The sequence below is a fragment of the Moschus berezovskii genome, chromosome Y (genome assembly GCF_049115385.1).
Source record: "Moschus berezovskii isolate FMDL1 chromosome Y, NW_MosBer_1.0, whole genome shotgun sequence".
NCBI classification, from domain to species: Eukaryota; Metazoa; Chordata; class Mammalia; order Artiodactyla; family Moschidae; genus Moschus; species Moschus berezovskii.
The window spans coordinates 76,158,499-76,171,318 of record NC_142489.1 but is presented as its reverse complement, the minus strand read 5'-3'; the positions used below and the strand labels follow the sequence as shown (position 1 = coordinate 76,171,318).

The following is a 12,820-nucleotide window of genomic DNA, read 5'->3' as shown; positions in this document are numbered from 1 at the left end:
ATCTAAATAGTGATATACAAAGAATTCCATATATCAACTAGAAATAGTTACACTTAAATGGTGAAATAAAAAAGATAAGACTACCATATTTCATGTCAGAAAGTAAGTGCCTTGGTTTTATATGTGAAATTTAGAGGATTCCCAAATGCACATGAGACTATCTACACCCATATTTTCATGAATTAATTGCTGAGGTTCCATATTTCATGTGCGAAATTTTTTGCCCAGGTTTTCAAAACAGGAAATAGGGGTCATTCCGTATTTCATGCAGAGAAAATGGCATCAAAATATTTATATGTGAAATATACAGCTTTCCACTGGTCATGTGGGGAATCCAAAATCTAAAAATTCACATGTTACTATAGAGATGTACACATTTCCCTGTAGAAAAATTTACACCCAGACTTTCATGTGACACATAGAGTTTATTGCGTTTTTCATTTTGGGAAAATTTCACATGGACTTTCATCAATGCAATACAGAGAATTATAAATGTAAATAGGGAAATCAGGTATCAGTCAAATGAGAAATAAGTCAATTCTATATATTTTTTGCTCGTCCGAGATCTTAATTTTTGAATCATCAGTTCAGTTCATTTGCCCAGTCGTGTCTGCCTCTTAGCGACCCCATGGACCACAGCATGCCAGGCCTTCCTGTCCATCACCAACTCTCAGAGTTTAATCAGACTTATGTCCATTTAAACCATGATGCCATCTAACCATCTCATTCTCTGTCGTCCCCTTCTCCTGCCTTCAATCTTTCCCAACATCAGGTTCTTTTCAAATGAGTCATCTCTTCTGAATCATGGACAATTCCATATTTTATGTGTGAAAAATCTGACACAGCTTTTCAAATGTGAATAATAGAGGCTTTGTAATTCATATGAGCAAATCTGTCCTCAGATTTTCAAATGTTAAGTATACCAGATTCCATATTTCTTGTCGGAAGATTGTATCGGTGAAATATACAGAATTTTATTGCTCAATCATGAAAATCACATTGTCTTATATGAAATAGAAGATTCCAAATTTTTTGTAGCAAAAGCGATGCCATTTTTCAAATATGAAATACAGAGCAATCTGCATTTAATGATGGAAAGCAGCACACAGATTTTCAAATGAGAAATCTGAAAATTGCATCACGATTTCCTATTTCATGCAGAAAATTCTGTGTCCATACGTTCATATAATATACAGAAAATTCCCTACTTTTAATTGAAAAATCTATCCCCTGGTTCTTATGTGAAACTGAGAATTTTATCTTTCATGTAGGACTATCTGGTGTGATTTCAATACATGAAACAGAAAATTTGGTAATGCATCCATAATCACATGTTGTTTCACATATGAAAATATATCCCTAGATTTTCATATTTGAAATATCAAATATTTCATGTCATTTTTCATGTCCATATTCCATGTCAAAATATTTTAATTCAGATTTTGGTGCATGAAGTATTCAAACTGTCATAGTTTAGGAGGTAAGTTCTGTACCATGACATTCATTAATGAAGTAGAGAAAGGCAGGAACATCTAATTTTTCTATGGACATATAGACAATTCCATGTTTCAAGGTCGAAAATCTCATCCCAATTAATATATGTGAAATACAGTTGTTGGTGATATTCTGTCACTCAGTCAGGTCCAACTGGTTGCAAGACAGGACAGCGGCACTCCAGACCTCCTTATTCTTACTGTCTCCGACATTTTGCTGAGACTCATGTTCATGGAGTCAAGTGATGCTGTCCAACGATCTCACCCACTGTCGTCCCCTTCTCCTGCTGTCCTACATCTACCCACATCAGAGCCGATAATAATTATTATTATGTTCAGTGACAAGGCAGAACCTCAATCTTTTCCCATGTATTATTTCTTCACACGAGGGTAGCCAAAGTATTGTAATTTCAGCTTCAACTTCAGTCTTTCCAATGGATATTTAGGGTTAGTTTCCTTTAGGATTGGTGGGGTTGATCTACTTGCTAGACAAGGGTCTCTCAAGAGCCATCTCTCGCACCCAGTCGCAAAGTCTCAATTCTTTGGCACTCAGCCCACTTTATAGTGAAACTAGCACATCCGTACATGTCTACTGGTAAAACCATAGCTCTGACTATAGGGACGTTTGTTGCCAAAGAGATGTCTCTCCTTTTCATTACATTGTGTCTATGTCTAGGCTTATCATAGCTTTTCTTCCCAGGAGCAGGGGTCTTTTACTTTCGTGGATGTAGTCACTGTCCCCAGAGATTTTGAAGCCGAAGAAATCTGTCTGCCACTATTTTCATTTTCATCCTTTCTATTTGCCAAAACATTGCTAGTCTTTGTCCTGCGTCATTTCATACACCAAGGCTAAACATGCCCATTGCACGAGGTATCTTCTGATTCTCTGTTTTCACATTCCAGAACCCTATAATGAAATGGACATATTTTCTCAGCATTAATTTTAGAAAGGGCTTGCAAGTCTTCCTAAAATCACTCAAGTTCCCTAGTAGCATAGATGGTAAAGAATTGAAAAGCAGAGACTTCCATTTTTCATGTATTAAAATCTGCATCCAGATGTTCTTGTTCAAGAAAAAGAACTCCTCATTCCTTGTAGGAAAAATAACTATCCTGATCTTTAGCTGTGAAGTGTAGAAAATTCTATATGTAATGTAGGAAAAAAAATCTTCACCAAATATTCATATGTAAATTGTAGAGAACTGATATTTCAAATCGGAATATAGGCATTGATTTGACTATGTGAAATAAGTAATTCCATATTTCCAGTAGGAAATTTGGCAACTGTATAGATGATGTGAAACAAAATGATTTCATACTTCATGGAAAAAAAGCACCATGCCTAGAGTTTCAAATACGGAAAATATAGAAATCCATATTACATGTAGGAAAATCAGAGCGAGCTTTTCATTTGTGAGATACAGACAATTGGAATTTTGGCCCATATTTTGCTAAATGGAATATAGACAATTCATTATTTTAATGGAGTCCAACTTCAATTGAGTTTTTATGTGTGAAATATAGAGAATTCCATATTTAAAGGAAGAAAATCTGTGCCCAGATTGACATATACTAAAATCAATGGCTAGCATTTAATAAGTGAAATATGCAAAATTCCAGATGTCATGAAGGAAATTTAGCATCCAGTTATGTATAGGTGAAATATATTTAATTCCCATTTTCATGTAGAAAAATATGCATACAGATTCTCATATGAAATAGAGATTTTCATTGAATTTTCTTTTCTCTCTCTCTTTTTGTTTTAAACTGCAAAGACTTTTATTTTTACTCAAAATGATACAGAAAATCATTCCACTGGTACTGAACAGTGGAATAAAATGAATTGACAGGATAGAGTGACAGAACTGAGGCTTTCAAACTCTGCTGGTTACGAGTAGACGCTTGAGAGTTCCTTGGACTGTAAGGAGATCAAACCAGCTAATCCTAAAGGAAATCAGTCCTAAAATTTCATTAGAAGGACTGATGCTGAAGCTTAAGCTCCAATACTTTGACCACCTGAAGCAAAGAGACAACTCATTGGAAAAGACTCTGATGCTGGGAAAGATTGAAGGCAGGAGGAGAAGGGGATGACAGAGGATGAGATGGCTGGATGGTATCAGTGATCGGATGGACATGATTTTGAGCAAGCTCTGGGAGTTGGTGATGGACAGGAAAACTGGTGTGCTGCAGTCCATGGAGTAACAAAGAGTCAGATATGACTAATGATGGAACAACAATTAATAAAGAAGGTTAGCAGTAATGATGGCTTGAAACCCTTCAGTATAAGTGAAGATGATGAGAAGTGTTCAAATGCTAGATTTGCCAAAGACTGAAATGTGGCCTGTGAAGGAAAAAAGTCAATGATGACTCTGCCATCTTTTTTTTTTTTAACAATTGGAATTGAGTTGCCATTTTTTGAGAAAAAGACTAAAGCAGGTTTTGGAGTCAGGCAAGAAATGTGCTAAATTGGAGACAATTATTGGTCAATTATGTAGAAATATCTAGGAGATTAGAAGTTTCCTTTTTAGAAGAAAGAACTATCTTTTAAAAGTTCCTTTTAAATTATTATAAGAGAGTTTCCCAGTTTCTGTCATATGAATAAGTCCTTGGTGGGATCTAGAATGCTGACTTTCTTCTAGACATGCTCAGTATACTTAAAACCCAGACTGAAAAAGCCTACATTGTCAAGTTGAGTCCCTGATTCCACATCTCTTGGGGTGTTATTTTGTTCCCTCTTGTTCAAAAAAGTGAATTGCCTTCTGCATTAAACTGAATTGTATACAGTACTTGTACCAGTCTGAAATGTACCACATTAAGAAAGAAAAGACTGGATATGAAGAATGTCCAAACTCGATTTTCAATAAAAAATGCCCTATTAGCCTAGCAGCACTGAGTTTTAGCCTTATAATTCCTCCAGTGATGTTTTCCCAGTGGTCCTGTTTGACACACTTAACTCTTGGGGTTTCTTGTTGGACTTACTGATTTGTGACATGAATTAGAAAATTTGGTAGAACAGGAGTTCCTCTGGGTGTATGCAGTGTCCTGTAGGTACTTGATTAGTCCCTACTTACAAAATCTGAGCCTATTTGCAGGTAAAGGGATTAACTAGATATTCAGTAAGGTATTCACAGAGGTTAAAGTTTAGCTACAAGGGCTCTCAGTACCACGTTTATCAAGTACTGGGATGAAATGAGAGCTATACTTCAATTTTGACATTTGAATGATTATTTCAAATGAGGTAAATCCTCCCTAAAATCTCCAAGCCAACTTTATTTGTCCCTCCTAAAATGTCTATTACCTGACTAGGTATTGAGATCCAATTGAAGATATACAATGTTAGCTATGCACGTTGTTAAGTATAGTGTTCTGGTGACATTCAGCAGTGTTCAGTAATTAGCTGAATGAACAGGTGTAAAATTATATTAGTTATTCAGATGCTAATTTGCAGTAACGTGTGCTGCCTGATTTGGGAGGGTTCTTGTCTGAACTACAACCAGTAAGATTTGTTACTTAATTAGGAAATCATTGTGTGTGTGTGTGTCTGTGTTTGTGATTCCCACCATTAGAACCATTAGTCTTGTTTTGGTCTAAACTTTGGGAACATTCTTGGTAATGTCATTCCTATGGCTTTAGGTACTATACAGGTGACAGGATGAAATCTACCTTTCTGTGGGATGTCTTAGTTAGTGCACAGCTCTAGGCAATGCAGAGAGGGGAACATTCACAGATGTAATATGCAGATTATAAAAGGAGATAGAAATTCACTCTCCCACTGCAAATTGAATCAACCATTCCTTCCAAAGTTTGGTAAACAAATGTGTTATCCCTTTCTGAATGGATTCACAAACAATTGAAAATGAAACTGTGCATCCTTTTGGCTAAGATCAAGTGAGATCTCCATTTTCATTGTGGAAATTGAGGGTTGAGAAATTCACATATGCAATATAGAGAATTCCATATTTCATACATGGAATTTACATGCATACATTCATATTTGAAACTCTGAGTTCTGTGTTTCACGTAGAAATATTTTGCCCGTACGGCAATATGCGACCTATGGAGAATTCCCTATTTAGAGACTGAATTCTCTCTATATAAAAAGAATTACAGATGAAGAATCTCTAAATAAGGAATATCAAAGTCAGCATCCCGCTAAGGGACATGACTCATAAGTGCCAGGGGCATTGAAGTCAGCTCATTTACTGTACAGAGGCCCTTTCAAAGTGGTTCTGTTTTCTTCCTGCCTCCAAGTGAGAACACATGCCAGCTAACCCTATCACCTCAGCACTTTGGGGCTGGGAGCAGCAGGAGGATCATCCTAAGCCATCCACTACAAAGCACTGATGCTTAAAAATTTTGTGAATACTTGAGTGATGTTGGAAAGTGGCAAATTCTGCAGTTTCAGTTCAGTTCAGGCGCTCAGTCATGTCCTACTATTCATGAGCCCATAGCCTTCAGTATGCCATACCTCCCTGCATATCATCAACTACAGGAGTGTGTTCAAAGTGATCTCCATTGAGTCGATGATGCCATCAAGGCATCTTATCCTCTGTCATCCCATTCTCCTCTTGCCTTCAATCTTTCCCAACATCAGGGTCTTCTCCAGTGAGTCAGTTCTTCACATAAGGTGGCCAAATTACTGGAGTCTCAGCTTCAACATCAGTCCTTACAAAGAGCACTTAGGACTGCTCTCTTTGAGGATGCACTGTTTGAATCTCCTTGAAGTCCAAGGGATTCTCAAGAATCTTATTCAACACCACAGTTGGAAAGCATCAGTGCTTCAGTGCTCAGGTTTTTTTTTTTTTTTTTTAATAGTCCAAATCTCACATTCATACAGGTCTAGTGGCGAAACCATAGCCTTCATAAGATGGACCTTTGTTGATAAAGTAATGTCTCTGCTTTTTAATATGCTGTCTACATGGATCATAAGTTTCCTTCTGAGGAGGCCGTGTCTCTTAATTTCATGGCTGCAGTCACCATCTGCAGTGATTTTGGAGATCAAACAAATAAAGGCAGCCACTTTTTCAATTCTTTCCCCATTTATTTGTCATGAAGTGATGGAACCAGAGGCCATGATCTTAGTTTTCTGAATGATGAACTTTAAGCCAGGATTTTCACTCTCCTCTTTCACTTTCATCAAGAGGCTCTTTAGTTCTTTTTCACGTTCAGCGATAAGGGTGGTATGATCTTCATATCTAAGGTTATTGATATTTCTCTCTGCAATCTTGTCTCCAGGGTGTGCTTCATCCAGCCCAGTGTTTCTCATGATGTATTTGACAATATACAGCCTGACGTACTCCTTTTCCTATTTGGAAATAGTCTGTTGTTCCACATCCAGTTTTCACTGATGCTTCCTGACCTGCATGAAGACTTTTCAGGATGTAAGTCAGGTGGTCTGGTATTCCCATCTCTTTCAGTATTTTCCTCAGTTTATTGTGATCCACACAGTCAAAGGTTTTGGCATAGTCAATAAAGCGGAAATAGATGTTTTTCTGGAACTCTCTTGCTTTTGCGATGATCCAGAGAATGTTGGCAATCTGCTCTCTAGTTCCTCTGCCTTTTCTAAAGCCAGCTTAAACATCTGGAAGTCCATGATTCACATATTGCTGAAGTTTGGTTGGAGAATTTTCAGCATTACTTTACTCATATGTGAGTTGAGTGTAACTGAGTGGTAGCTTGAGCTTCTTTGGCATTGCCTCTTTTGGACAATTCCACTCAGCAAGCAGCATCAACTTATGCTACAGAGCCATCAGACTCCCAAGCCTTACATAAAAGAAAGATGTACCTGATCCTGTGGCTGAAAGAATAATGCTGCATTTGAGAAAGACAGAAAGCTCTTTGTAGGGGTTCTGCATACCCCATCTCTTTGCATTGTAATCTGACCCATTCTGTTTCTTGGCTGCTTTGAATCTCCCTGAAAGGCCCTGAGTGCTCTCTTCCCACCACTTGATATCCTTGGGCTTGATTCCCTGGCTTCAATCTGCCAGCCTGTCCAGTTCTGGCAGTTCGCATGCAGTTTTGGGCCAGTGAGTGGACACACAGACACAGATGCACCCAACGCTAAAAGGAAATTTTCACAGATGCAGAACCATACCTTTGCTTGTCCCGGATAATGGACTTGGGTAAGCACCTCTTATTTTCTCTGGTGGTTTTCTTCCATTTCCTTGTCAATCAAGTTCGTGTCCTCTTCTATCTATAATGTTTATTCTGGAAGGTTACAAAATGTTAGGATATGCTCATGAGGAAGACTGACCTGCAAAGAGTTGGGTTGGCTGGAAATGCTCGTGGTGGACAACTGAATGAGTGATGCTATTCTGTATTCCTCCATCACATTGACTGGTTCACAGTGCCAGTCACATTGGCATGATTCTATTCCATACGCTTTCCTTGCAGCAGCCACACCAGAAATAGCATGGGGCTTTGGACCGCACTGACTTTGAGCACCTCATCTCAGAAAGCTCTCTCAAAATCATTGTTTGTCAATGACATGCTCTTATGGCAGGCCCAGTACCTATTCAGGCCCAAGACCTTCTGAGAGAAGTGCGCCTGTGCCTCCTAATTGTGTAATAGTCTGTTTGGAGATGTTTTCACTTCCCCCTCCCGCTCTGGTTATCTCCCTGTAGCAGGGAAAGGCCAAATCGAGGCCTCCAAAAGGCCAAAGAGAATGTGACAGGACTGTGTCTGAAACAATATCATGAAGAAGGTACATATGGATCCAAAGCACCTCTGCTGAAACAAGTCACTGAACGTGAAATACAAACGGTCAGGTGGCTTCCTTTTTTGGCAACACCACAGTTTACTTCTACCCACACATACACAGAACCCCCACACAGATCACACCATGGAGAGCCTGCCTACCCTGGGCCCACAAATCATGGCTCTATTGTTCAGAATGTGGCATTCCTCTCCCAAATGTTCCAAGAGGGCATGATTCCAGGCCAGGCCCCCCTAACATGCTAAATGCCAAGGCTCTCTTTCTCTTGCCCTCATAAAGCTGTGGTAGAGAGTCTCATGGTGCACATTTCACTCAGGATTACCACAAAAAAAATCAGAGATTGTCCTTCAGTGAGACTTTCAGAACCATCCCTCAAGTTCAGAGAGATATTTTGCCTCTCTGCCATCCACAGGCAAGGATGAGATCCCAGAGAAAGAAAGAAATTTATGTCAGGATTTCTGGCTGAAGAAGCCGGACATCTTTGTGATGACTGCTATTCCTTGTGCCCTAAGACTGAAAAGCTGAAGGCTCTGAACTGTTCTCAGGAACATCACTGTCCTAGGATCCCTTGATGCAAACAGCCAACCATCATTCAGTTCAAGTTATTTCTGTCCCTCATTCATCCTACAATTTATGACCCCATCAACCAAAGCATGCCAGGCTTACCTGTTCATTGAAAACTTGCTTAAATACATCTCCATCAAGTGGTAATGCAATATCTCTCTTGCTGTTCTTTGGAAAATGTTGATGCCATCCAACCTTCTTAATTTCTGTCGTCCAATTCTCCTTCTGTCGTCAGTCTTTCCCAGTATCAGAGTGTTTTACAGTGTCTTTCATCACCTCAAGTGGCCAAAATACTGCAGTTTCAGCTTCAGCATCTCTCCGAATACTCATGAACAAGATGCAGTGTAAATCTCAATCGTCTTTTCCAATATGATCGATCAAAATATCAGTTCTTCGGTAGTCAGCTTTAAGGTCCAAACCTCACATCCATACATGACTACTGGAAAAACCATAGCTTTGACTAGATGGACGTAATGTGTCTGCTTTTTAAAATGATGTCTATATTTTCCTAGCTTTTATTGCCGCAGTCACCATCTACAGTGATTTTGAAGTCCAAGAAAGCAAAGCCTGTCATGGTTTCCACTGTTTCCCTGTCTCTTTGCCATGAAGCGTTGGAACCAGATGCCAGGAACTTCAGTCATTGAATGTTCAGGTTGAAACCAAAATTTTCACTCTCCAATTTCACTTTCATTAAGAGATTTGTTAGTTTCTCTTCACTTTCTGCCGCAATGTTGGTGGCATCGTATATCTGTGTTTGTTTCTATTTCTCCTAGCAAACTGGATGCCAGCTTGTGCTTCATCCAGCTTGGCATTTCACATGACGCAATCTACATAAGTATATAGGATGACAATACATAGCCTTGAGTTGCTACTTTGCCCAGCTTGGAACCAGTCCATTGTTCCCCATCCATGATAACTGTTGTTTCATTATCTGCATAGAAGTTTCTCAGGAGGCGTGTCAGGTATTCCCATCTCTTGAAGAATTTTCCACACTTTTTTTGTTCCATAAGCTGAAGGTTTTGACATAGTCAATAAAGCAGTGGATGTTTTTGTGGAACTTGCTTGCTTTTTTGAGCATACAACGGGTTTGGGCAATTTGATCTCTGGTTCCTCTGCCTTTTCTAAATGCAGCTTGAACCTCTGGAAATTCTTTCTTTGCATACTGTTGAAAACTTCCTGGAGAATTCCGTGCATTACTCTTTGCTTTATGTGAGATGAATGCAATTGTGTGTTAGTTCAAAGAGTCTGACATTGTCTTTCTTTGGGAATGCAATGAAAAGTGATCATTTTCAGTCTTGTGGCCACTGCTGAGTTCTCCAAATTTACCTTCATATTGAGTGCAGCACTTTCACAGCATCATATTTTAGGATTTGAAATATCTCAACTGGATAGTCATCACCTCCAAAAGGTTTGTTCTCACTAATGTTTCTTAATGTTAAAGCCTTCCTGACTGTGCATTCTAGGATATATGGGTCTAGTTGATTGATGATACCATCGTGCTTTACAGGGTTGAACACTTTCTTTGTGTTTTTGCCACCTCTTCTAATATTTCTGCTTCTCTTTTTTCCCTAATATGTGTATCCTTTATTGTGCCCTTCATTGCATAAAATGTTCCCCTGGTATATTTAATTTTCTTGAGGTGATCTCTAGACTTTCTTATTCTATTGTTTTCCTCTATTTCTTATCATAGATCAGTAAGGACGATTTTCTTATAAGCCATAGTTATTCTTCAAAACTCTGCATTCAGATGGGTGTAAATTTCCTGTTAATTTTTCCCTTCCACTTCTCTCTCTCTTTCTCTCTCTGTTTCCTTTTCCTCAGTTGTTTTTAAGGCTTCTTCAGGTAACCATTTTGCCTTTTGCATTTCTTTCTGTTGGGGATATTCTTCATTGTTTCACTTTGTACAATATCACAAACTTCTGTACAAAGTTCTCTTTCAGATCTAATTCCTGGAATCAATTTTACATTTGCTATTGCAATCAAAAGATATTTTATTTAGGTTATACCTGAATGATGAAGGGGTTTTCTCTACTTTCTTCAATATAAGTACAAATTTTTTTTCAATATATGTTGTTGGTCTGAGCCACAGTCAACTCCCAGTATTGTTTTGGCTGACTGTATAGAGACTTCAGCAATACATGAACTGTAAATTTCCAGATGTTCAAGCTGCTTTTAGAAAAGACAGAGGAACCAGAGATCACATTGCCAACATCTGCTCAATCATCAAGAAAGCAAGAGAGTTCCAGAAAACACATCTATTTCTGCTTTATTGACTATGCCACAGCCTTTGTCTGTGTGGATCACAATAAATTGTGGAAAATTTTTAAAGAGATGGGGAAACCAGGTCACCTGACCTACCTTTTGAGAAACCTATATGCAGGTCAGGAATCAACAGTTAAAACTGGACATGAAACAACAGACTGATTCCAAATAGGGAAAGGAGTATTTCAAGGCTTTTTATTGTCACCCTGCTTATTTAATTTCTATGCAGAGTACATCATGAGAAATGCTGGGCTGGAAGAAGCTGGAATCAAAATTGCCGGGAATAATATCAATAACCTGAAGTATGCAGATGGCACCACCCAAATGGAAGAGGGTGAAGAAGAACTGAAAATTCTCTTGATGAAAGTGAAAGAGGAGAGTATCAAACTTGTCTTAGAGCTCAAATTTCGAAAACTAAGATCATCATATCTGGTCCCATCACTTCATGGAAATAGATGGGGAAAGAGTGGAAACAGTGTCAGGCTTTTTTGGGGGGGCTCCAAAGTCCCTGAAGATGGTGATTGTTGGCATGTAAGTAAAAGTCATTGACTCCTCATAAGGAAAGTGATGACTAACCTTGATATTATATTAAAAAGCAAAGACATGACTGCCAGCAAAGGCCCATCTAGTCAAGTCTATTGTTTTTCCATTGGTCATGTATGGATTGAGAGTTAGGTGGTGAAGAATGTTGAGTGCCAAACAATTGATGCTTTTGAACTGTGGTTTTGGAGAGACTCTTGAGAGTCCCTTGGATTGCAAGGAAATTCAACCAGTCCAAAAGGACTGATTCTAAAGGAGATCAGTGTTGTGTGACCTTTGAAAGGACTGATGCTAAAGCTGAAACTCTAATATTTTGGTCACCTCATGCGAAGAGTTGACTCAATAGACAATACCCTGATGCTGGGAGGGATTGGGGGCAGGAGGAGAAGGGGATGATAGAAGATGAGATGGTTGGATGGCATCCCCCATGCAATGGACATGAGTTTCAGTAACTTAGAAGTTGGTGATTGACAGAGAGGCCTGTTGTGCTGCAGTACATGGGGTCACAAAGACTTGGACATGGCTCAGCGACTGAACTGAACTGATCTGAACTGAAAGAGATTCTCTATCCTCAGCTCCATTGTATATTATCAGTTTGATTTGTGTATTGATCATCTGATGATGTGCATGTATGAAGTCACATCTCATGTTGGAAGAGGGTGTAGCCAATGACAGTAACTTGTTTTGGCAAAACTGTTTTAGATTTTGCCCTGGTTTATTTTGCACCCGAAGGCCAAACATGTCTGTTTCTTTAGGTAGTTCTCAATTTCCTACTTTTCCATTCCAGTCCCATATGATGAAAATAGCATCTTATTTTTTGTGTGTAAGTCCTAGAATGTCCTACTGGTAATCACAGACCTACTCAACCTCCGCTTCACCCTGGCCAACAGCTCAACTTCTACTTTAGCATTACTGGTCATGACGCAGACTTGGATTGCCGTGCTACTGAATGGTTAGTCTTGAAAGCAAGCAGAGATGTTTCATTTTTATATTGCAATCAAGTACTGAAATTCACACTGTTTTTATTGATGAGGGCAGCTTCTTTCATTTCTCCTCTAGGGATTCTTGCCCAACTTAGAAGACAAAATGATCATCTGAATTAAATTTGTCCATTCCATTTAATTTTAATTCAATGATTGCTGAAACTTTGATCTTCACACTTGTCATCTCCTGTTTGACCACGTAAATTTTACCTTCATCATGGACCTCACATTCTAGGTTCCTATGAAATATCATTCTTTACAGCATC

General features: G+C 38.8%; 1 protein-coding gene across 1 annotated transcript in view; it reads right to left on the bottom strand.

Annotated features, from left to right (window-relative positions):
- LOC129557788 (eukaryotic translation initiation factor 1A-like) overlaps positions 1-12,491 on the bottom strand; it is a 30,853-nt gene extending 18,362 nt beyond the window's left edge. Inside the window, exon 1 of the mRNA XM_088834532.1 lies at positions 12,434-12,491. Coding sequence (XP_088690658.1) covers positions 12,434-12,491 — 58 coding nt within the window. The remainder of the gene's footprint in view (positions 1-12,433) is intronic.
- Positions 12,492-12,820: the final 329 nt, after the last annotated feature.